General features: G+C 42.3%; 1 protein-coding gene across 1 annotated transcript; it reads right to left on the bottom strand.

Moving 5' to 3' along the window:
* Positions 1 to 319: 319 nt before the first annotated feature.
* Positions 320 to 26,277, bottom strand: LOC310953082 (ly6/PLAUR domain-containing protein 1-like; the record flags this gene model as incomplete). The annotated part of the gene is made up of 3 exons (XM_083922000.1): positions 320 to 561; positions 22,931 to 23,062; positions 26,229 to 26,277. 3 exons carry the CDS (start codon positions 26,275 to 26,277, stop codon positions 320 to 322), a joined length of 423 nt encoding a protein of 140 aa, XP_083778126.1.
* Between the last annotated feature and the right edge of the window lie 207 nt (positions 26,278 to 26,484).

Genomic DNA, 26,484 nt, shown 5'->3' with positions numbered 1-26,484 from the left:
TTCCTTCGATATATCTGATTTGACCTTGTAGTGTAAGTAAACAAAGACTGAAACAACAAAACACCCAGAAACTGCTCCATCCAGAGCTCTGTCCTCCACCTCACCTCACCCAGCTGCCCTTGTAGAAGCACCGTGACCATGTTTGTGACATGATGTGAAGATAAACTCTCAGTCAAGAGAGCAAACACTGTACAAAGCTCCCACACTCCTCAAAGGACACACATTTCACAGTATGTATTCTTCACTGTCTCAGTTAATACAGATCCAGTTCATGTCGTCTCAACCGTCAAAACATGTTAACGTAGTGTGTGAAGGGCTGTCAGCACAGGGTGGAGGACAGCAGGAGGAGGATGCAGAGAGAAAACACAGGGATCTGCGGCGTGGCCAGGGTTATGGCGGCCGACGGCTGGGGTCGTTTTTTCTGCCGCGGGCCGTTACACAGGGGTGTGTTACAGCAGGTGATGCACACTGAATTGAGCTTGCCCGTGCAGAACTGCTGATAACCAGAAGAGGCGATGAGACAGGCTCCTGACGAGGCACAGGACTTGCGGTAGTGTATCCCTGAAACAAGGACAGAAATGGATGCATTAGGCTCGTAATGAGAGGATTAAAGTGTGTGTGTGTGTCAGAGAGGGAAACAGTGAAAATGGAGGCATGTAATCAAGGATAAATAGGACGTATTATTTCATCAAGGGGAACCCAAGCTAAAGGGAAACATCTCAGTATAATTGGACTAATGCTCCTTTTGCAGTCACAACACTTGACTCACCTCTGTGTCTCTACAAGATTTGCATGAAATGATCCCAGTGTCTAGTATAATTAATCCATGAATGGGGAAAACCACAGCCCTTCTTGCATTTAAACCCTCAGTGGGGAGACTTTTATACATCTATATATATTATATATATATATATATATATATATATGTTTATATATCCAGAGGATCTTCAGTAGTCACTTTAAAGGCGGCACTTGATTGTGCCTTCAAGGACAACATAGTCTCAGAAATCAGAAATTCACATTAGATGGTTATTAATACAAGCCAGAGAAACTCAGTAATAGTATGATAATAATAGGTAATAGTGAGGCGGCCCTGTGAAAGAAGAGAGCTGTCAGTCAGTCAAGTCAGTCAGCTGTTAGCAGCACAGGTAGCAGGGTCGATGGTTCCTTTCCCACTGAGTCATCACAACATCAGACCTGCTACTTTTTCTTTGCTATGTGTTCTATCTGGCACACAGTGGGCCTCATTCAGCAACCGTTCTGAAGAAGAAATCTCTCCTTAAAATCCTTTCACATTCACTAATGTTTGCTTATTTGGGATTTGTTCTGAGGTAAGAACAGGATCTACACTCAAGAGCACTCTTAAATACTAAATATCTAATAGTACAGTACAGTATGTTTATTATCAGTCAATTGTTGATCATTTAAATAATGAATCAATTCAAATCAATTTAATATTGATTGGGCTGGTTTTAAGTCTTTATGGAACAGTGTAATAACTGAAGAGTGACAGAGAAAAGAGAGGGGACGACATGCAGCACAGAACTGGACTGGAACTCCTGACTCAGCAGTGAGAACACATCCTGGAGCACATGCTTTACCAGGTGAAAGCAGCTTAACTGCATTTCTGAACTGTTTAAATTGGATTTTTTTTTTAACATTTGGAGTCTGGGGCTCCACTCCCTGTAGGCTTTCATTTGGGCATTCTTCACTTGATTCCCTCAACTTTTCTTTCCCATTTCTACGCGTAGCTGTTTGCACACGACCCTGCGGTCTCATGCCCTTATATGGGGAATGGCAGGGCGTATACCTGCTAATTAGGATCCTCTAGCACTCGCTTTCAATTACAGAGGCACAGTCCAAACAGCTAACAACGTGATTAATTGGACGTAGACTTTTCTTAAGAATATCTAAGAAAGAACTTGGTGAATGAGGCCCAATATATTTTCACAGTAGTGCTGTCATGATATAGAATTGAAGTTTCTGATTAACATTATAAAAGAAGATTTCTACTACACCACTGTAGTGTCACAACCTCGGCCAGGCTATAGTTTGTTTCCTGTTTTGCCAGTCTAACTCTCATGCCATTTCAGGCTCTGCCACTGCCCTCTGCTCTGCACGAAACGTGCTACGCGTACCTGATCTCCTTTTTTAAAAATGATTTCTACAGTAATAAATACATGGATTCAAAACAAATTACGGTGCATTCTTTTTCTGTAACAATGTGTACGGACAGTGAATGAGCACTGACAATGCTGCTTTTCCTCCAATGACAGATTCTAACTTAAAATAGAAGAAGAAGAGAATCCAGGAGTTTGGCCTCAGGTGTTCATAATGTGGACTCTTCATGGTTACTACTGGAGACGCATTTGCATTTACCATAGACACTTTATAATCATGGTATCTCATCTAGCAGTCTGTTCCTATCATTATCTTTTATATTATCATTCACAGTTATTCACCAACTTCCTAGCTATTTGTTAATAATTAGTCCGTTCCTCAATTGAACCCTGCAAATTTATTTGTGAACCCTCAGGAAGATAATTTATTGTGCACCCTGTGCCCACGAAGAGCTCCACAAACCTCCAGGCTTAGTTTTTGTGAATAAATATTTTAGCACTGTGAGTTCACCCCCTTGTACCATCCAGGCTCTGTCGTAATTACAGAAAGCTGTGGGAAAAGTGTGAGGGTTCTGAGGAGTAAGATCACAAAACACTTTCACAGCACATGAACTTTCAATAAGCCTTTTAGTGCCTCACTCCCCTCTCCGCGCAAACGCAACAGATACAGGCATAGTAACAGCCAAATGCTGCGTGTTCATTTAAATTGTGCATCCTCCCATGTCTTACATATTGCAAATATCAGTGGAGGTCCCAGATAGTGTTGAGTAATCCAACAGCATGAAACGTTGAATTGGTCTGGAAGGAAATGCCCCGCCTCTCACAAAGCCCGGAGAATAAAACCTGACTCACGCCGAGTTTATATCCCACATTTTAGCCGTCACACTCCTATAGGACGGCAGACACTTCTGAGGATCTCTGGCACTTTTATATTATGAACTGGAAAAATAAATCTGGGGGACAAATATGGGAAATAGCTCAAAGTAAGAAAATCCTGTGGTTATAAATGGTGTATATAATCTGTCATTTTTATCTGGAGCAGTAATTGGAAAACAGCGAGGGGCGATAACACGGGCAGTCAGTGGAAAATGAGATGCAGTAAAAGTGGGAGAGTCACTGACAGAGAATACAGATTTGATGGCTTCTCTCACCTCAAACAATCACTTACCATGCCATCGTATTAGCTCAGCGTTTTATGCCCTTTGCAGTTTTTCAGTGTTAGGACATCACGTTTTATCATTTCCCCAGACCTTTGCACTGGTGTGTATTGTGAAGAACGTTAAAGTGGGTGGGTGAGTGAGTAAAGTGGCAAACTGTCTTCAGCTGTTTAACGTACCAACACACAGAGACACTTGAGCTTTGTCTGTCTAACTGATCATTTTAAATGTTTGTATTTGAAAAAGAACATTATAACCTGAGGGTAAGAAAGGAAAACTAAATTTAACTATTGTTAACAATAGTTCTGACTCTTTAAATGGTTATTTATTTTTTTCTAGTAAAGTTCTTATTTTGGCTTGTATAGTGTTTTTGACCTAATAATTGAAATTAAATGATTAGTCATAATGTAATCTGTCGAATCAGACATTTAAAGGCGTGTACCACCACCTACTGTATTACAGTGTGTACATGCTGCACTCGTAAAGTCAATGAACGCAATGTGGCTTAATATTATCAGCCGATAATTGATCAGCTATACTGTCATTTCATTTTCGGAATAATGCAGAACTTCCAATCATCGGCTGATGATTTATTGTGCATTCCTAGTTCTAACACTTCAGATGGAATTTCACAATCACACAATTTTAACTAAACTACAACTGGCAGCTCCGACATATTAAGTGCCATTTTTACAGTTGTCCCCGCCGACACTGTCACCTGTCATTCTTTCATTAAAAAATGGCAGGAGCCTCCCGTCACATGAGCAGCTGCTCCCTGACCGGGGACCCCCTCTGACACAAACTCTTATTGCTCCCTTACTGTGAACTCAGTGCTCATCCTGTTTATATGTTTGTTGTATGTTTGCGTATCTTAAACAAATCTGTAGGCCTACCGCTTACAAATTCTAAACGGTTGCATTTTACATATTTGGTGAAAGTATTTCTATTGTATAATCATCATGATTTATGGCCATTTTCCCATTCTAAGTTTATTTTATTGACTGTTGTAGTACTTTGCTTTATTGCTTTTATTTTTATTCCTCTTTATGTGTCTATTGTGTGCACCAAACACCAAGGCAAATTCCTTGTATGTGAGAACTTAGTAGGCCTTAAACACCCATTCTTAAATTATAGTTCAGTGCATGCTCTTCAAATGTTAGTTCAACTTCTTAAGTGCTTACAAGTGACACTTAAAGTGCCGACAGGTCTTTAAATTAAAATGCTTTCAGCTCCTTGGCCTTTTCAGAACTGCTTTAGTTGTAACATTTTATCAGGCTTTTTTCTCAATTTTAGTAAGGTGTCAAAAACAATTGGTTTCTATGACGAACACATCTATAGAGCATTATAAGGAAATAATTATGATGCATTCACTGAGGATGCATTGAGACAGGATCGCTCAGACCACAATCAGACGGGTTCTGGGCCGCACATGGCCACATTCATTTAGCCGCGTGAACACACGTGTGCCCCGGCCACAGTGAAGTGCCGTCTGTTCAGCTGTACGCAGAACTATGTCTCATTCGCTGGCTTTGTGTCTGAGCCACAGCGATCTCTGTGTATTTTTGTATTTTTAAACATGATTATTTTATAAGTATTTCCCATTTCAAAGAAACCAGTGAGAGTGTTTAGGATGTTATTATCAGACTGTCAACGATGTGTCTGTGTTTGTACCCCCGCTGTTATCCACGGATCTCTGGAGATCTGCGGTTGCCTGGAAAAGGCGGCAGTGCCGGTGGCATGGGGGTCCCCAGGGACTACTGTTAGAACACAACATTATTTTAAGAATTATTTCATAGAATGAACCCGAATTCATTAATATGTAGGATATTACAGACATTCTTGTTCTTTCTTTGCAACATCTGATGTCGCTAATTAGAAGCCAATGCAGCTGTAAAATAAAAATCACAAAGTGTTGGGTTTTCATCAGCAGTAACCTAACACGACTCTACACAGCTTAAGGTAGGGGTGGGCGATAAGACGATATGAGAATGTGAAGGATTAGAACGATCTACGAAAACAGAGAGATCGTAGTATCGTCTTTAGGCCACATTCTATCCACTGTCGTTCTCTTTTTTTCCTCAGCCAAATTCCACTATTGGCTAGTCCACCTCATGCACTGCCCTAAAGACACGCAGATCAGCCAATCATAGAGCACTACAGGCAGTGCATCCCTCATCGTGTTTGATTCAGAGAGTAGCAGGAAACTACTACGTTCTAACAGGATGCTAGCGTCAGACTATGGCGTCACATCACAATGTCTCTGCACTCTCATAGATTCATAGAACGTGTGGAACAAGCTGTAAAATATGCCCCTGAAAAACTGGTAAATGTCCCGTGCACCAGCGGACTACAGATGTGTTTAACAAGGAGGCAGCGGCGTCACTTTACAGAGGCCGCCTTCTGCCCACACACACACACACACACACAGTCACACACACACACAGTCACACACACACACAGTCACACACAGTCACACACACACACACACACACACACACACACACACACACACACACACACACACACACACACACACACACACACACACACACACACACACACACACACACACACACACACAAGCTTCCTCTGAATGTATCTTATCTGGCCTCTTTAGCTTCAACAACACATGTATTTAGGTTCTGTGGTGAAATGAGGAGCTCCTTTGGATATTCATCATTACAACTTCATGATCAGCTGTTCTATGTCTATTGCGATAAGAATAAAAGAAAAAACAGGCAGTATGCTAAGAGTGAAATGACGAGTCCACAGCCACACCGCAACCATCAGAGGCAACAGGTAGCTGTAGGCAGCGTTTTGTTAAATGTCCATTGGCATTAGGTGGCAAAATAGCACACACTTATGAAAACCTGTATAGAAAGGGTCTTAGGCCTAAATGCTCTGTAATATATTTTTTCTTTCATTTATAAAATGTATCCCTAATTTAGGAACGTCGCCCATTGTTTAATCTAACCTAATCATCCAAACCACATTTACACTTTGACATGCAGACAGGAGGATCGAACCACCGTTCTACTGAAAGTGTGTACGACCCACTCTAAATCTGAGCCGATCTATGTGACAACTGAAATTTTGGTTTGTAGGATATCATACGAATAGTATTGCACAAAATGTGTGTTAATTCCACATATTATTTCATGTGTGTTTCATTCATTTATAACTACAAGTGAATGCACTGCAGTTTGTGTGTATTCCATGTATTTATTTGATGTGTATTCCATTAAAATGAGGTGCGTAGAGTATAAAACCTGTGATCTTGGCGTAAGGAGGAGGAAGAGGAGGTAGTACCAAGCCAAACCATGACTTTCTTCTAATCCTAATCAAGTACACATTTATGTCAGCACTGCTTTGAAGAGTTGTCACATGGTTGGCCATGGTTCTCATGATAAAGATCCGAGGAACATCTTCTGATATACAGATCATCAGAGATTGTAAAACAGAAAATAAAAATAATATAAAACATTTTTTCCCATTCTGCTTTATTGACTTAAGTATAAAAAATACATTTCAAATGCAGTTACTAGTTGATTTTTTACATGCCGTTGCCTTAATTAGCTTAGAATCCATTCTTAAATCATGTCTACAAAAGTTGTCTCATGATTACTGATACATTACACTTTACATTAACATTTTCATAACCAAATATGTATGCTTAAATATAAAGCCTCAGTCATGTGATATTATCGTAGGCTGCTTCCCTAGGTGTTTGTTTAACAATATCATTTTCAGTGACTACTTTCCAGTCAAGGACTCCTCCGAAGGGTTTACACTAAAGATAAGAATGTACCAGCAAAGTGAAATATTACCTCAGAATATTACCTCAGCACCTCCACAAATAAACTGCAACTGTCCCGGCAGATAAATGTGTCAAGGCTGTGCACCACTTTAAATACAACGCTGAAAGTGAGAGACAGAACTGCTGTTATCAAACCACATAGCAACATTACAGGGGCGCTCACTCTGCTCTTATATAACTCATTTATTTAGCTATTGCTGGTGTTATTGACATCCTAATTAGTTGAAAGGTTGAAGAGACAAAGTCAAAGTTTATTACTGCACTATGATCTATTATTATCAACTGAAAAACTTCCTAATTATTAATTAAGTTGTTAATGGTCTAATATTGAATTATTGTCTTGACATTATGCATGGCAGGAGGAATGTTCTAATTGAAATTCAGGACAGATACACACAAACATAACTCTGGTGCACTGTAATTATATTTCATATATACCAAGTATAAGCATGGTGAATATATGCGGTGCTGTGCTGCATTTGTTAAGCAAATATCAGCAAAATTAATCTCAGACGGCACAACTGGAAAACACTTACTTTATAACGTTTGAAGCGCTTAGGGGGGATTTTATTTAATTTGTGTGGAAATACTAAGATTCAGCACTTCTATCTAAATGATGCTGTTGAGGTAATTTATGGGGGAAAGGGTGAGATTTCATACCAACTTTGGAGCGCTGAGAGAACTTCAGTTTAATCAGGATCAGCATGGTCGGCTGCACAGGGAAGAGCGAGCAGACCAATATGTCCGAGAGTGTGGAGAACTTTTGATTGCTCCTCTAAATGAGATTTTAACCAAATAAACAAAAATAATCTCTGACATTGGTTGTACTTCTGTGGTTTTGGGAAAACACACATACTGTTGTCAAGACAAGTATTTGCTTCCCAACAGTCAGTATAGACTCCAAGTAGTGAATAACATAAATGGCAGTAGTTTAGTTTACGTTATTAGCACAATTGCAGTGATAAAACTAATGTATATACACTGTAACCATCACTGTACATAAAGATGGAAATACAGGTGCGGTATCGAAGTCCCGCCCATAAATCTGCCCGACAAATTGTGAGTCAATCTCGGCTGTCAATCATGACGTTACACCCCGTTTTTAAAGCATCAATTAACTAATAAAACCAAATTTATCAGAGACATTAACACTTGTGTCAGTGTGATTAGAATGACCTAAAATGACAAAAACCATCCAAAAATGGATTTGACATGTACTTTGACTTTTTACTTTGGCCCCCTTCAGATCCACTAACAATCGATGATGACCACGTTAATGACCCATACTGGATCGCCCCGTGCTGGCAGCCAGCTATTAGTCCAGGTGTTTTGGCTTCACTTTCAGGGAGCTGTCAATACGTCCATCTGTATACAGAATTTCAGAGTGTCTGTAAAAAATAGGCTCAAAGATCTTTCTGGGTTGCAGAACACGAGCATCTTCCACTGACCTGAAGCTGACCAGCCGGCTACTGTAAACACTGTTACATAGTTAAAAACGAAAATGTGTTAAGATTGGGGTTGAGCCGCCTGATATAGAGCAAAAGGTGCAGGGTTTTATCGATTTATTTCAGAAAATACTTAATTTATCCAGCGGAACCTGTGGGTGAGGAGGTCAAACAGATCTGTGTCTCCAGATGGACAGTTTCTCTCTAAATTCTATCAAACTTTCTGTTTAACCTACAAATATAAATGATGGTGTAATGTTGTGAGTTAATTTAATGGTGTTAAACTAAAGTCTAACTTCTTATCTTTGTAACCAAATATGGTTTTAACGTCCTGATTTATCTATGTGTTTACACGAGTGGTCAAAAGGACTCTTACACTGCTGAATTAGCCGTGTGCTAACTCTTTATATCTCCTCTCCGTAAACAGTGGGAGCTGCTGGTCGTCCACATTAACATCAATGCTGTCAACACATCATGGACCATACTTCAGTCCTTCACAATAAAAGGACATGCTTTAACAGCTCCAACATATACCGTAAAGTCTTAAAGTCATTTTAATGTAAACCACCACCTGAGCCGCTCGGGCTGAGCGTAGCCGAAACGTTCTTACTGCTTTCTCCCATCAACATGACATTTAAATGTCCATGTACGTATATGAAATTTAGCTTGTAGATTCTCACTTCGGTGCAGATCACCCAGTGATCCAAGCTATTTACTCTGTTTTGTTGGTCAGAAGGGCTTGTTTACTGGTGGTGACATCGTCTCGGCCAGACGAACGTATATTATTGCTGGGACGTTGTGGTGAATTGTCATATATACACTCTAACGCTGTGACAACAAGCATTGCATAGATTGTGCAGGAGGGGTAGGAAACCCAAAGAGCTTTTAGTAAAACCTTCCATCTAGGATTAACAATTTATCTTACCTCTATGCATATATCCTAACAGAACGAGATAAGAAAGTAGAATACATCACTAATTCAACACATAGTTTTTTTGTATCTTGCTTTTAAATAAAACATTGTGCCTGGACTGCCCTTGACCCAATGTAAAAAGCTACTGTTTCTTGGATGGAGTGGTGCATCACCTGCAGGATGTCTCAGTGTGCTCTGTGGGCTTTATTATCCATCTAAATCAAACTTGACTAAGCAGCGAAATTAGATGACAGTTGCTATATGAGCCAACATAAAGATGTCATCCAGATAAATGGCCAGAAGGATAATAGAATTTATAGCAGGTATTTTTGGTGATAAAAGAATGAAACAAAAGTGATCAAGTTCTGCCTCACCTGTAGCCTACTTTTAGGCTTTTGGGAATGTCCATAATTTGAAGTGAATAATGCATGATGATGCTAGAGGAAAGGTTGAGAAATTACACAAGTGCATCTTGAGGGGAACATGAATGCGTGTTCCATCTAACAGTTGAGATATTTTACTTAAAATCACAGATGTCACGGCGCTGAAGAAGGCAAGTGATCATCAAAATCAGTAGGATTCATGAATGTCTGCACAACCTTTCATGGATATCCATCAATATATTTTAGTTCTGAATTAATGACACACTGCAGTGAAGAAAGCTATTAAACCTTGAGCATCCAGAGCAAACTAAATTCCACGTGACACTCCTTACACGGTCCCTCTCTTTGACCAAATGAATATAAACTACTGTGAATAACCACATTCCCATTTCCTTTTCGTGATATAGTAAATTAACTTTTTTAAATTGCAAAAACCTATTTAGATAAGCCATGAAATCAGGAGGACACGAGTGCAGTCTACGCTTGCCTCTGTCCTGCTCTTTGACTGTTAACATGAAAAGCAGCGTGACCCACGCCGTCAGTGTCGCACCAGCTAGGACAGCCAGTTGCTATTACATAATCAGAACCATCCGTGTGACTGTGCATCAGTCTGCTATCACGGTTTTGAAACATCTGACAGCTTGATCCTGGGACATTCTGATGAGTGATAGTGTCTGCTGCTGCCTGAGATAATGAGCCCACTTGACGACCCCACCCAGAGGGATTTTCAGAATCACATCATGGACAAGGTCATTACATAACCTCATCAACTCTCGCTGTTACAAGTCTGTAACAGCGCTCCTCTGCTCCTGATTTCATCATGTGCTCTGATCATCGTCATCCTTCAGTTATGAGTTTTCTTGTGAAAGCAATCAAGCGATTTGAATAAGTGTCCTGGAAACAGCCCGATGCTCGAACAATTAATTTACAGATGAGATGCAGAAGTTTCAGGTTGTGAAATCAAGCTTTACTTTGCTCAGTCTCATATCTGTACTTAAAGCTCTACCCCGTAAAATTTCCATCTATTTAATTGTCATTTAAGTTAATATCTATTAAATAGGGAGTTAAAACGATGGTGATTGATCATATGACCCACTAATGAAAGCACTTGTCGCCTCTTTGCAGAGTATTCCAATATCCTGGTCTGTGGCGACATTCGCGGGCTGGATGTAAATAAGCCGCCAAGTTAGTGACCAGGGCTTGTCTTTTACACCCGCCAAATGCGGGTGAATTTCACCCGTGGCGGGTAACACAGTTGCCACTTTGGATGGTTGAATTTAATTGACGTCTTCTAAAGGTTATCTGAATTAATAAACTGTTGGCAAAGTGATACAATGACACTACAACTTCTAAATCAGGCTTGTAGAAAGGACAGAAGTGTAATAGGAACATGTGTGTGTGTGTGTGTGTGTGTGTGTGTGTATGAATTTAAGAGGGTAACATATAGGGGACAGACTGAAAGTAGAGAGGTGAATGTGTTTCAATAAATAAATACAATTGTCAACACACAGTGACCATGAACGAGACAAGATGGAGACTCTGAAAGAACAGGCTCAGCTGCAGTTACATCTTACTGCCATAGAGGCAGTACAGAAACAAGAAAGAGTACAGAAAACTCATTTTGGCCGCTTCTACCCGCGACCTCGTTCTTTCGGTCATGACCCAGCTTTCATGACCAAAGGTGAAGGTAGGAACAAAGATTGACCGGTAGATCGAGAGCTTTGCCTTCCAGCTCAGATCTCTTTTCGCCACAACGGTGCGGTAGAGCGACTGCAACACCGCCCCTGCTGCTCCGATTCCAAACTCACGCTCCATCGTCCCCTCACTTTTGAACATGATCCCGAGGTACTTTAACTCCTTCACTTGGGGTAAGGAGTCATTCCCTACCTGGAGTAAGCAATCCACCGGTTTCCTGCTGAGAGCCATGGCCTCAGATTTAGAGGTGCTCATCCCAGCCATTTCACACTCGGCTGCGAACCGATCCAGTGAGTGTTGAAGGTCACTGATCGAAAATGCCATCAGGACTACATCATCTGCAAAAAGCAGAGACGAGATCCTCAGCCCACCGAACTGCAACCCCTCCCCACCACAACTACGCCTCGATATCCTGTCCATGAAAATCACGAAAGGGATTGGGAACGAATCCGACTTACTGCCGAGGATCTGGACACAGCTCTCGCTTTGGGTGTACAGAGATTGGATGGCCCACAGAAGTGACCCCCTCACCCCATACTCCCGCAGCACCTCCCACAGTATCTCCCGAGGGACCCGGTCATATGCCTTCTCCAGATCCACAAAACACATGTAGACTGGATGGGCATACTCCCAGGCCCCCTCCTGGATCCTTGCGAGAGTGAAGAGCTGGTCCGTTGTTCCACGTCCAGGACGGAATCCACATTGTTCCTCTTCAATCTTAGGTTCGACAATAGGACAAACCCTCCATTCCAGCACCTTAGAGTAGACTTTACCAGGGAGGCTGAGTAGTGTGATATCCCTGTAATTGGCACACACCCTCTGGTCCCCCTTTTTAAACAGAGGAACCACCACCCCAGTCTGCCACTCCCTTGGCACTGTCCCAGACATCCACCCAATGTTGAAGAGACGTGTCAACCAAGACAGCCCCTCCAAACCCAAAGCTTTCAGCTTTTCTGGACGAATCTCACCAATCCCTGGGGCTTTGCCACTGTGGAATTGTTTGACTACCTCATTGACTTCTGCCAGGGATATTGACAATGATTCCCCATCAGCCTCCAGCTCTGCCTCTACAAAAGAGGGCGTGTTAGTTGGATTAAGGAGTTCCTCAAAGTGCTCCTTCCACCGCCCGATTACCTCATCGGTTGAGGTCACCAGCGCCCTGTCCTTACTGTAAACAGCTTGGACGGTTCCCCGTTTCCCCCTCCTGAGATGTCGAATGGTTTTCCAGAAGCACCTTGGTGCCGCCCGAAAGTCCTTCTCCCTGACTTCTCCGAACTCCTCCACACACACGCTGCTTTGCCTCTGACACAGCAGAGGCTGCAGCCCTTCTGGCCTGTCAGTACCTTGCAACTGCCTCCGGAGTCTTCTGGGATAGCATATCCCAGAAGGCCTCCTTCTTCAGTCGGACAGCTTCCCTGACCATCGGTGTCTACCACGGTGTTCGAGGGTTACCGCCCCTTGAGGCACCTAAGACCTTGAGGCCACAGCTCACCGCTGCAACTTCAGCAATAGAAGCTTTGAACATTGCCCACTCCGGTTCAATGCCCCAAACCTCCACAGGGATGCCAGAAAAGCTCCGCCGGAGGTGTGAGTTGAAGATCTCTCAGACAGGGGCCTCCTTCACCCGCACTACTCGTTTGGGCTTACCTGGTCTGCCCAGACACTTCCCTCATCCTTTCACCCAAGACTCATTACCATTGTGATCAGTTGACAGCTCTGCCCCTCTCTTCACTCGAGTGTCCAAAACATATGGCCTCAGATCAGATGATACGATCACAAAATCGATCATCTACCTTTGGCCTAGGGTGCTCTGGTACCACGTACACTTATGAGCATCCTTATGTTCGAACATGGTGTTAGTTATAGATAATCCGTGACTAGCACAGAAGTCTAATAACTGCCAACCACTCGGATTTAGATCAGGGAGGCCGTTCTTCCCAATCACGCCTCTCCAGGTGTCTCCATCATTGCCTACTGGAGCCCCATGCACGACTCCATTCAGGGTCTCTAAGAAGGCCGAATACGCTGAACTGCTGTTCAGTGCATATGCACAAACAACAGTCAGAGTTTTCCCCCCGACCACCCGCAGGCGTAAGGAGGCAACCCTCTCGTCCACCGGGGTGAATTCCAACACCGCAGCGTTCAGCCGGGGGTTTGTGAGTATCCCCACACCCGCCCGGCGCCTCACACCCTGGGCAACTCTAGAGAAGAATAGGGTATCCAGGAGTATCGAGACTGTGTGTGAAGGTAAGCCCCACCAGATCTAACTGGTAGCGCTCCACCTCCCGCACGAGCTCCGGCTCCCCGACAGAGAGGTGACATTCCACGTCCCTAGAGCCAGCTTCTGCTGCCCGTGTCTGGTCCGTTGAGGCCCCTCACCTTCACTGCCACCCGTGCAGCGCACCCGACCCAAGTGGTTCCTCCTGCGAGTGGTGGGCCCACAGGATGTAGAGGAGGGAGGTGCAACGTCACTTTTTCGGGCTCCGTGGCAAACCCGGCCACCAGGCACTTGCCGGCGAGCTCCCGTCTGGGCCTGGCTCCAGACGGGGGCCCCGGGCTTCCTCCAGGCAGGGTCTCTCTTCCTCTTCCTTTTCCTCGTTTGTCCATTGAGTCTTTGTGACCCATTCTAAGTCCGGCCCCTCGCCTGAGACCACTCTGCCATGGGAGACCCTACCAGGAGCACAAGGCTCCAGACAACACAGCCCTCAGGTTCACAGAGACACAAACCTCTCCACCACGATAAGGTGATGGTTCCCGGAGAGGTAACTGCAGACAGACAGACAGACAGACAGACAGACATAAATACCTGGCAAAGTACTCAACCCTGTAGTATTTCTATCTACAGTAGCTCCAGGAGCACATTTTGCCATGATGACACACACACACACACACACACACACACACACACACACACACACACACACACACACACACACACACACAGACACACACACACACACACACACAACCACACACACACACAACCACACACACACACACACACACACACACACACACCGTACTGCTGCGGGGTGACAGCCTGTCTATCAACAAACACTTTTACAGCGCCTCGAATTCTTAAGATGGACTGTTTTCTTTCATGTTACTTGTACATAAGTTGACGTTGTGAATTTGTGACTTTCATCAGCATCACCTGCAAAGCTGACTCATAACCACTATTGTTTAATCTCAGACTCCCTTTCATAACAATCCACATGGAATCATTATGCGTATTTGTCTTGCCATCCCTGCTCCACTCTTTGCACTGCCTCTGTGCATACTGTGATGATTTCATATTTTCACTGAAAGGAAAAACCGACGGGGAGAGTGAAGCAAACTGCAGTGACAGACAGCAACTGTGACATATTCACGTGTACTGTATGACATTAAACATCTACAGTTTTTGGGTGTGGGCAGTTGGTTCTGTACAGTTTCATGATGATATCAGGTACTCAACCTAACTAACTGTGCATTTTCATTTTCTGTCTTGCATCAATCAAAAATCTAAAACGTTACACTCGATATTTTTCATATGACCAATTACTCAAGTGGCTCTGTTGCCTAATGTCTAATGTCATTTAACGTTTTGGAGCAGCAGCAGGAGTCTTTTATTTTTTTAAGCAACAATGTTCAAATAGACAGACAAAGTTAGCAACTAGCTAAGAAGAAATGACTGGCATGGTAGTAGGCATTCAGCCCTCAAGGCCAAACATCAGAAGTTGCTCCATGGTCAGGTCTCTCACTCCAGTTGCTACAATCCCTCTCATGGACACTACCACACAGCAGCCTGTCACACCTGAGCTCCCGGGTTAATAGCTAAGCCCCGCCTACTACCAGTCAGCCACAAAGAAAGAAGGAACTACTGATGTGACTACAACTACTTTCAGCTCTGTTTTGGTCTCCACACCCTGAGAAAAAAACATCTTTCTGCTAAATGCTTCATTCACTAAGTTTGACATCCCCTAGACTGGGTGTACAGAGTGGGTATAGAGCTTGACATCCGGCGCAGGGTGAATGGTCTGGCTGCACAAGTTAACACTGAATGCGACTAGACATCACCAGAAAAACCCAGTTAGTTTGGAAGTTCTCAGTTCTCCAGAACTACCATTATGTGAACTGTTTTAGCATACAACCACTTAGTTAGGATTACTAAAAAGTAGGGCTGGGACTTTAACGTGTTAATTACGGTTAATTAATTAAAGAAAAAATAACACAACAAAAAAAATTAACGCAGTTAATCGCAATTTATTTTTGCACTTAGTGCGGAACGTTACTCATTGCACGAGGTCCCGCATGGCCCGTAATACTGAAGCACAGGACGCAACACGAGAGAAATTGCCGATGATGAGTTGTTGTTGCTGGGTTTAGTGGGCGGGTTCTAAAAAAATTACCAAGTGAAAGAAGAGCACGGCTGGGTAAAAATTCACCTCCCACCAGAGCTTTTCAGCCTCCGCTCCACCCCAATGCTGAACATGCTGCAGCTAACGTTAGCACAGACAACGCTGAACATGCTGCAGCTAAAGTTAGCACAGATAACGCTAAACATGCTGCAGCTAACGTTAGCACAGACAATGCTGAACATTCTGGAGCTAATGTTAGCACAGACAACACTGAACATGCTGCAGCTAATGTTAGCACAGACAATGCTGAACATGCTGCAGCTAACCTTAGCACAGACAACGCTCCTGAGGGACTGTCATTAGTTGATGGATCTTTTTTGTTTCTGTTTTTGAAAACATGGAGAAAAAGCATCTATGTTAAACTGTTTATTTTATGCCAAGGATATCATTCTAAATATTTTTGCAATGTTAGGTTTCCACTTTTCTTGAATATACCGTACTAAGCACTGTTTTATTTTCTATAAAAAACAAATAAGTTTAAGACGTAAAAGTTTACAAAAAAATAGTGCTCACTGATAAAAATAAACATTTTGTTGTTTAAATTAATTTTTGTGTCTATTCATTGATTAAGTCATACATCAAAAGTCATAAATTGAAAAATATTGCTTGTTGTTTCAAATATTGATGAAGGATAATCGCAATTAATTAATTACAAAGCCCCTAATTAATTTGATTTATTTTTTTATTGTGTCCCACCAATAGGAAAAAGGTTGAGTTTTTTTTTAAGTACTTCCAGGACACGAACGCCAACGGGAAACACACACCGCTCGTCCTGGGTTTTTGGTTTGCTGTCTTATACTACGTCTCCTGCTTTCAATGCATGGAATACACACAAATTACAGTGCGTTGCTTTTTTCAGTTACAAAAACAAAAATACACAAAATAAAATCTGTGGAAAATGCACAAATTACTGGGCATTACTTCTCGTCGTCAAATATATGAAAAATGCACGAGAACAGCCTGACCATGGACATCCCTAGTGCTGAGGGGAACTGCAGAGTTGGTTATTATTCTTTGTGAGCTCAAAACAAGCGACCCCATTACACACTGTCATTTCATCTATTGTTAACCTTAAAATACTTATCAGTGCAGCTTTAAAAACATATTCTGACATAAGCAATGCAACACGAGCTGCACGGTGGTTTAGTGGTTAGCACTGTCGCCTCACAGCGAGAAGGTTTCAGGTTCGCATCCCGGCCTGGACCCATCTGTGTGGAGTTTGCATGTTCTCCCCATGTCTGCGTGGGTTTCCTCTGGTTTCCTCCCACAGTCCAAAGATGTGCGCGTGTTAGGTTAATTGATGACTCTACAAAATTGCCCTTAGGTGTGAATGGTTGTCTGTCTCTGTTCGTCTCTATGTGCCCTGCGATAGACTGTCGTCCTGGCGTACCCCCCCTCACGCCAGATGTCAGCTGGGATCGGCTCCAGCGACCCCGGGATAAGCAGTTGAAGATGAATGAAGGAAAGCAATACGACACGTATTACATCTTTGTTGTACCAATGATTTATCCATACGCTGTGAACTCTAATCCAATGCTTTATTTGGTGTGTTATAACATTAGTCATCAACCCTTAAATTGCCTCTGAGATACTGAAGGGTGGCCATTTCATATCTCTCATCACAGTACATCTTACTCCCCCTCTGAAATGAAAGGTGGCCTTCTGGCGTGTGACAATCATCTGTCCTTTAAAGACAGCGTGAGAGGAACAGTCCTCAGCAAGGGAAAAGCACACTTTTTTATCATTTCTCAAGAAGTAATCAAAGGGGAATGATGATGTAGTAACAGAAGATGGGCTCAGATAGTTAGCGTGTGTGTGTTTGTGTGTGTGTGTCACTCTAGTCGTTGTGGTTTGACAGAGGATTTTCACTCTTGAGCGATACCTTGAAGTTCTGCCAGCCAGCCTCTTTCTCAGCTGGAGAGCTACGTTGTAGGAGCAGATGGATTGTATAATGGCTTCCCGATACAGACGGTCTAATCTTTGACAGAAAAGAGCCCAATCACAGGGGCAAGTATACTTTGGAAGAATCAAACAGCCTCACTGATTTCTATTCTTATCACTTAAGCACACTGCATTAAGGGGGCAGCGCAATTGTGAATGTATCTACTGCATTAGCAATGGTGATAAGTTTGGTTCAGTTGAATTTCTGAGCCCTCCTTTTCATGCAGAGCAGCACTAATGATAACACCGGGAGATAAAGGCTGGGACGTACATGTGCATTCATACGGAAATTTTCTTATTAAAGAACTGTCGACTCTATAGTGCAGTGTGCCTGCCCATTGGATTGGGAACCACATTTCCAAAGACAGGAGCTTATTGCTTTTGCTCATCTGCAGTAGACAGAGGGGTAAAATGACCCAATTATCTCTGGGTGTGAAAATGAAGTAGACCTGGGCCATAACAGTGACCTTTAGTGTCTGGGCTCTGACCACCCGCAGCAAATAGGCACATAAACACAGCAGAGACACATTCATTACTAAAAAGGCAGCATTACAATGCAAGACCAATGAAAACCTGCAAACTCAAAGGTTGAATCATCCATATTTAAAGTCTGTTAAAATAATCAAAGCAGGTTGTGTGGTCAAAGGAACAGCTGTAAACCATAGACTGTATAAAAAATGGATGTAGCATACCCGTCAAAGTCTGTTCTCTCAACTTATCCAATTGTCCTAGCCTACAGGAGTCGCCTTCTTGTCAGACATTGACTCCGCCTCATTTCCTAAGGGCATGTATGTGACGTTGGGGGGAGGGAGATACGTGCATCTGGCTGACGTTTACCTCCGAGGTAGAGAGAGGGCCAGAGGTTAGCTGTCACTCAAGAGGCCCCACCCCTAATTATTCAGAAACTTTAACCTCCAATAAAATAAAAACTAGCCTGGTCCGAAAATGATTCACCCCCCTCAGTGTTGTCATGGAGATATGACCTAAACATACAGACTAGAATGTTTTGTGTCCCAGGCCTTAAACAGGTTTAATGATGCTCTGAAAACAGCCTGTTTAACATGGGGGTCAATGAGAAACTGCTCTATTGTGAAACCTTCCTGATTGGATCAACCAGGAAGTCCCTGTGGTGGGGGTTTGCTGTAAACTGGATAAACCCATTTCAGTTCCCATACATGCATAATAAAAGTCCCGTGTTGGTTATTTAAAGGCGTTTATGATAAAGCAGTAAAGCAGAACAGTGCATACAGGGACGCAGGAAAGAAACTAAACTTGAAACCACAGAGATTCAGTTAGAAGCTACAAAAATACTGAGAGCTAAATTATAAATCTTCACCAAATAAGACCAACCTAATGTGCACTTGAAGCATGTGTGTTAAATTGGTGAAGATGTTTTTTCTTTTGCATGTGTTTTCTTAGTTTGCAAGTGTGTTGAGCTCTCTGGGCCACCGTATATAAAAGACAGCAGCTGTAGAACATGTGCACCGAAGCTGAGAAAGCTGCACACAGAACTCTTTAAATGGTTTCAAAATATATTTTGAGGTACAACCACATCAGGTTAATGCTGTTGCCCATACACTATGGCATGTGGCTCTAGGTCCATAATTATAAAATGCTGAAAGTTTTAAATGTTTCTAAAGACTGGTCATTACTGCACAGTAGTTACTGTATCATATGTGCACTAAATGTTTGACCAAGAAGATTGGACTTTGGAAAAATGTCCTTCTCCATCACAGCTGATCAGCACCGAAGCACATCATGAACCAAAGCAACACCACAGGTGGATAATTACCTTCCCCCAGCCAGGCTGGACGGATGCTCGCAGCTTCTTTGTGCTTAACTTTTGTTCTTTGTGATTGTAGGTCAGAGAAAATAGATGGAAGTAATTTACGTGTTTGCAGGTGTAGAGCCCGACTGATACTGGATTTTTGCTGGTCGGTCCATCACTTCGGTGCCCAGAGGATGATTGTTCCTGACTTTGGCGATCCGCTGACTTTTGATCAGCCCCTTTTTGAAAATCCACCAGATAAATTGCCGTAATATTCTTTACAGACATCAATGGTCCAAGACAATGTATCCTAATGACTGGTGATCCTCTGACCGCTCTTTAAAGTGGTCAAATTTAAAGCTGTATTAAACAGAGCTGTACTTTTCGGGTTGGGATTGCCTCCACACAGCTCTCACAGATCATTCCCCAATACGTGGAAAACAACATTTGTCACGTCTATCAAAGAATAGAAAAACTCAGATTACAAAATACACGGAGGAAAAGTGACTTCATTCTCTGCTCAGGACGCCATTACTCCAAAAACTTAACTGTACCACTGCAGTTTCTGGTCTTTTGGTGTTGCTTTTACTGGGTGAAACTTTTTACCCACTTCTAAGAAACTACAAGTGGAATTTCATATTTGTATATGAACATTTACATGTCAGATTAGTAAAAGAAAGTGACCTTGATGGGAGAAAGCAGTAAGAACGTTTGGGCGACGCTCAGCCTGAGCGGCTCAGGTGGTGGTTTACATTCAAAGTGGACATGAAGAAGACTTTACTTTGGAGCTGTTAAAGCAAGTAGCTATAACACACACACACACACACACACACACACACACACACACACACACACACACACACACACACACACACACACACACACACACACACACGGCACACACAGAAACACATAAAATTCAGTTTCAGTTTGTTGAATATTGTGACTGTGATCATCTCTAATTGATGTGACAGACATGCTCATTTATTAAGCTGCAATAGCAGTTCATTTTAAAAATAAAAAATTATCCCAGAGAACAAAGAAGACTGACAGACTGCCTGGAGGAGGAGCTTCTTTTATTGTGTTTGTGGAGACATTTTCTCACAGAGAACACATCTGTGTCACCAGACGGACACTTTTAGTCTAAATTCTATCAAACTTTCTGTTTAACCTACAAATCTAAATGATGGTGTAATGTTTAGGGTTAATTTTACCAAATATTGTTTTAACGGCCTGATTTATCTTTGTGTTAACATGAGTGGTCAAAAGGACGCTAACAGCGCTGAATTAGCCATGTTCTCCTCTAGTCGGACACCCCAATCTCCTCTCCGTAAACAGTGGGAGCTGCTGGTCGTCCACATTAACACCAATGCTGTCAAAACATCCAGGACCAAACTTCAGTCCTTCACAATAAAAGGACATGCTTTAACAGCTCCAAAATAAACCATAAAGTCTTAAAGTCATTTTTAATATAACCCACCACCAACGTTCTTACTGATTTCTCTCATCAAGGTCAGTTTATTTGACTAATATGACATGTAAATGTTCATGTACACCTATGAAATTTAAATGTAAACAAATTCTACTTCCACTTCGGTGCAGATCACACAGTAATTCAAGCCATTTACTCTGGTTAAATGACATGGAAGGGCTTGTTTACTAGTGGGGCCATCGCCTTTGCCCCCCAAAAGAACGAATATTGTTGTTGTGACGGCATGGTGAATTCTCGTATAGCAGTTCATTTTTAAATGGGGGGACCAGGCTGGTCTCAGATGCAATCTTAAATTGAAATTGCGGCGTAAAAATCATCCTAGCTTCTTTTTCAGCAAATTCTCGACTCAGATGAGGGGTCTACTGTGCACCAAAAATGGCTGACTATCATACGTATCAGAATGGTAAGTGTAGTTAGAAACTTTTCTTCGTTTCTGTTGTTTGTTAGCTTGTTAGCTTGTAACTGTCAGTGGCTGACTGAGCTGGAGGTTTCAGGTTTTTTCCCGGTGTTGTGTCGAAGTTGTTCCCCGTCGAATAGTGTTTCACATATTAGACAGTGATTGATTGATTGATTACTTTATTAGATCAAACTTAAGCTGCCCAGGATACGTTTGAATCTCAAATTGCAGAGAAGTGCATCTCCTTCTTCAGGAGTGGAATGTGAAAACACGTCTCTTGTGACAAACCTTGCTCAGTTACAAGTCACTTTAGTCAATGTCTGAAATTTTAGAGGCCATCAAGACCAGAAAACCCCATTTTTGAGTGAAGAGATAGCATATTACGTCTAACCATGCAGGACCCAGCCTGTAATAGCCCTAATGTGTTGGTGTTTAACTGTTCGATTCTCCCCACAGGTAACTCAAATCTCCAAATTCACTTCAAAAACACCAAACACACGACGTCACTGTCCTCAGTGGCAGCTATGGCCCTGGTAATGGTGACAGTGTTTCTAGTATTGTCATTACTCTATGGCAATTTCTTGTCGCTCACTGACCAACAAATTCACATCTGACATATCTGCACCATGCTCATATCGTCTGGACTCGACTGCAGGATCTGCAGGACTGGGGGTTTCTGGAGCGGTATGAATACACACACAAAGAACACATACCTGCCATTAAATGCACAGCATGAGCTGATAGATTTTCTCCTCAGATGGAAATGGAATTGTTTATATCCATGACTGGTATTTCAAATACTGACCTGCAGCTAAGACTTTCATCCTGTCATGATAGCTATAGAGCTGTGAAGCCCCTGTCGCTGCTGAACCTCAGATAAGTTTGATTTCTGCTCACAGCAGAGACTGCCTTCTGGCTGAGTATGCTGGATAACTCTCTTGCTTTGTGTTAAAGGACACTTCAAACATGCAAGCAACACAAACCATTTCCTTGGTGTCATTTCAAAACATGACAATAATTGCACTGATTCAGAAAAGATAACTGCGTACAATCATGACTGCACAATAGAAATGAAATAACCGTGCTCAGGGACAATGAGATGGCTCTTGGAGAGTGCAACACTCCACACAGAACCATCACTCATATCGCTTAAGCTTTAAGCTATATTGATTCCATGTAAAAAAAATCAAACAAAGAGTACTCTTCGGATTCTGAATCACGTTCCTCAATTCAAGGTTGAAATCCCAGACCCGTATCCCCACCACAATGTAATCGGCTTTCCTTGGATTGAGGCCAATCTGCTGTTCTGCTCTGACATATCCTGACAGAAGAATAATGAGAGATGAAAACACATTTATGACAGCAGTGAGGAGGAACAAGCTTTCCTAGAGATGGGACTCACCATCATCCTTCACCAGAACCTCCTTCTGGCACATGTCCTGCACGTTCACCGTGCAGTTGACGATGAACTCTGGTGTGGAGCAGTCGTGTGTCATCTCCTCACACTGGTAGCACTGAATCTGGAGAGCCAGCCCTATAACAGACAGACAGACAGACGGACAGACAGACAGACAGACAGACAGACGCACACACACACACACACAAATAAAATTCAGTTTCAGTTTGGTAAATATTGTGACTGTGATCATCTCTAATTGATGTCATTTTACAAATAAAAAATCATTTCAGGGTCTTTTTCGCAGGCACTCATCAAATAAGCCAGGGTGGCTGAGTGGTTAGAGCAGGTGTCCTACGTAAAGAGGCTGAAGGTCTTCAAAGCACTGGCCAAGGGTTCAAATCTGGCTCTTTGCTGCATGTCTCTCCCTCACTCCATTTCCAGTCTGTCTATCTAGGCTTGGAAAAATGCCACAAATTTTTTTCATGTGACAACTATTAATGGAAATATCCCGGAGAGGCACTAACAGTCTCTAACAGTGGGATGTGGCTAACACTGATTAGCTCAGGGCAGTACGGTGAAGGCATTCAAACGTCTTTTTTAACCACTAATTCTGCTCAAAATAACAGCAAACCTTTGCAGCAGCATGAGAAAAGTCCCTACACAGAAAACAAAGCACCAATGGGCTCCTTCCTTTTGGATTGACTTTGGTAATCCACTGTAATGGACTTTACTATGAGAGGAGCTGGTACAGGGGCCAGTAGGTAAGTCTTTAAAACACTGTTTTAATAAACTCTGGGTTCACTAACTACGTTGTTGGTGCTTTGTTTTCTGTGTAGGGACTCTTCTCATGCTGCTGCAGAGGTTTGGTGTTATTTTGAGCAGTATTAGCGGTTAAAAAAGACATTTTAATGCCTTCACTGTACTGCCCCGAGCTAATCAGTGTTAGTCACATTTGGCTGTTAGCGATTGTAAACAGCTTGGCTTATTTGATGAGTGTATTTGTCGAAAAAGACCCTGGGATGATTTTATGCCGGAATTACACTTTAAGCGTACAAAATAACCCTTACAGACCCACTTTGGACTCATTTTTGTCTTTTTTTAATGGGAAACCTGAAGATTCATTTGAGAAGCAGCTTAGCACCATGTCAATATGTTCACTTAAAAACATTGTGTTTTGTTTATGCGCATATTGATTTTTTTATATTTAGAGTATATAAGGGGTTAGAACATTACGATGGAAGTATATGATAGCCATGCTGAATTATAGCTCATAAGTTGTTGCAGAAATTTTGGGGGGGATACCATTTGTTACACAGATTTTTTGAAAAGTTTACCTTTTTTTTTTTTTACAATCGTGACAACTGATAAAAATGGACAAAAATAAAATAACTAACTAACTAAATATATAAATATAAATAAAATACTTCCCTGCTGTGATTTGGAGTCTCAGCTTTCCAATCGGACCCGATTAATGTTTTTGACCCCAGTATGCAGAAATATTCAAATAGCTCATTTTAGATTTCATTTTTTAAATTTAAAACATTTGTAATGTATGAGGAAAACTGCATGTTGTCACATTTTCATTCAAATAATTTGAAGTCAGGTCAAATGACGCCTTTGAAAAGTTTTTTCCTCGCTAAAACCTAACCTAACTTTGAAGCATTATTTAGCCCCCTAACTGACAAGCCATCATGGTTCCAAAGCATGGATTGATTGGTACCAATGGATTCCTTAGGTTCCTTATCTAGTTTCAAATGATACCAGTATCTCCACTTCAGCTTTAAAACGGCACTGATGCCTTTTAAAGACAGTAATGTAGACATTATGGATTTTCTTACATTTCTTAGGCTGTAGTGACTTTGCTTCATGGGAAGTCTTATATGGAGTTTGCAAAGAACCAATGCTGTAAAGCCATGAGTGCACTGACCTTTAGTTCTGACAACATTGACATTTAAAATGTTTTAGCTTCGAATGTAGCTGCTTGTTAACCTTGCTAAATTACAGCGTGCACAGTACATACAGAACGGCACAGTCATTATTTGTGTTCTGAATGAGGTCTGAGCAGCTTTCAAGATTTCCGAAACTGATAATAGTCCATCTTTAATAAGAGGGTCATGCATCATAGAATGAGAATGGATGCTGCCTTTGCTGCACATTCAAACATGCTGATGGTATTGAGAAGAACGAGGGGATGTCAATTTATGCACAAAATGATAAAATTAGAGAAGCACAGATCAGTATATCGGCTCCGATATTGACTAATTAACTGGATCTGATAGCGGATGATCTGATCCAGCAGTCTCATCCAGTCATTTCTGTTTATTAATATCATACACAGCAATACAGTTACAACGATCTAGTCACTTCAATTCTATGTTGTTTGCAACACCAGTTAGAATAAAAATATCTGTTTGCAGTGTACTTTACATGGAAGTGTTATTTATTTATTTTTGCTACTTATGTACACTCTGTTATTTGTTAATAAATAATATTAATTACATTTATATCTGTGTTCATTTGTTACCTTTTTTAACAAGGCTAAATGTTTCTGTCAAATACGCTTCATTCATTCAACAGCAGGATCGGATCGGTATCAGGTATAGGCTGATATAATCAGCCCAAGTATCAGTATCGGATTGGATCGGTGCATCTCTAGATAAAACTTCATATTTAAACTTCAGATGCACGGTGCTGCTAATGAGTACAAATGTGGGGGAATATTCTTTACTTGAATATTTCCATGTTACTTAAACACCCACTCGCACTTCAGAGTGAAATATTATATATCGTTTTACTCCACTATCTTCATTCGTAATGGAGTTTGTTTTCTTAGACATGGTTGGTTCTACTTTTTCCAGCACTCATCTTTCCAGACTGATACAGAAGCAACGTCAGCAGTCCTGACACTGCGGAACACCACAGTATATGGGACCAAACGTAGGGAAACATTTCACTGTTTAAAGTGGAGTCCGACTGGTTTCTACACTGTTGATGCAAACTTACCGGATCGCTTCAGACGCACGGGAGCGCGAGCCGCGGCGAGCTTGAAGTGACTACAGTCTCCGGGTGTCAAAGTAAATGTGTGCAAACCAATTTTTTAACCTAAGCTTTCCCTCCTCACCATGACGGCTCCAAAGGATGAAGCTGCTCAACTTTAAAGCGACGGTGGATGAGCGCGGACGCTCCGAGCTGCGCGGCGCGCGCTCCTGCCCCAAGAATAAACGGGCTTTGGAAGTTTGGGTGCGTGTAAGTGTCGTTTAATCCGGTGCGGTGTTGATGAGGAGCGGCTGTGTGTCCATACCTGAGCTGAGGAAGAACAGGAGCAGAGCTGAGACGGTGAACAGCCGCATGGTCCGCTTAGTGACACTCGGAGCAGAAGCATGAGAGACGGATGTCCGCCGGGTGTGAGGCGCACACACGGAGCAGCTGACAGCCTGGCATGGTGCTCCTGCCTGGCACCTCCTGCGATGCTTCACCTCTCTTATCCGCCCAGCGCGCGACGTGCACGGCTGTATTGTGTACCACGTGATCAGAAAGTCCCAGTTTTGACAGCGATG

This window comes from Echiichthys vipera, assembly GCF_963691815.1.
Source record: "Echiichthys vipera genome assembly, chromosome: 10".
NCBI classification, from domain to species: domain Eukaryota; kingdom Metazoa; phylum Chordata; class Actinopteri; order Perciformes; family Trachinidae; genus Echiichthys; species Echiichthys vipera.
This window is presented reverse-complemented; position numbering and strand designations above follow the sequence as displayed.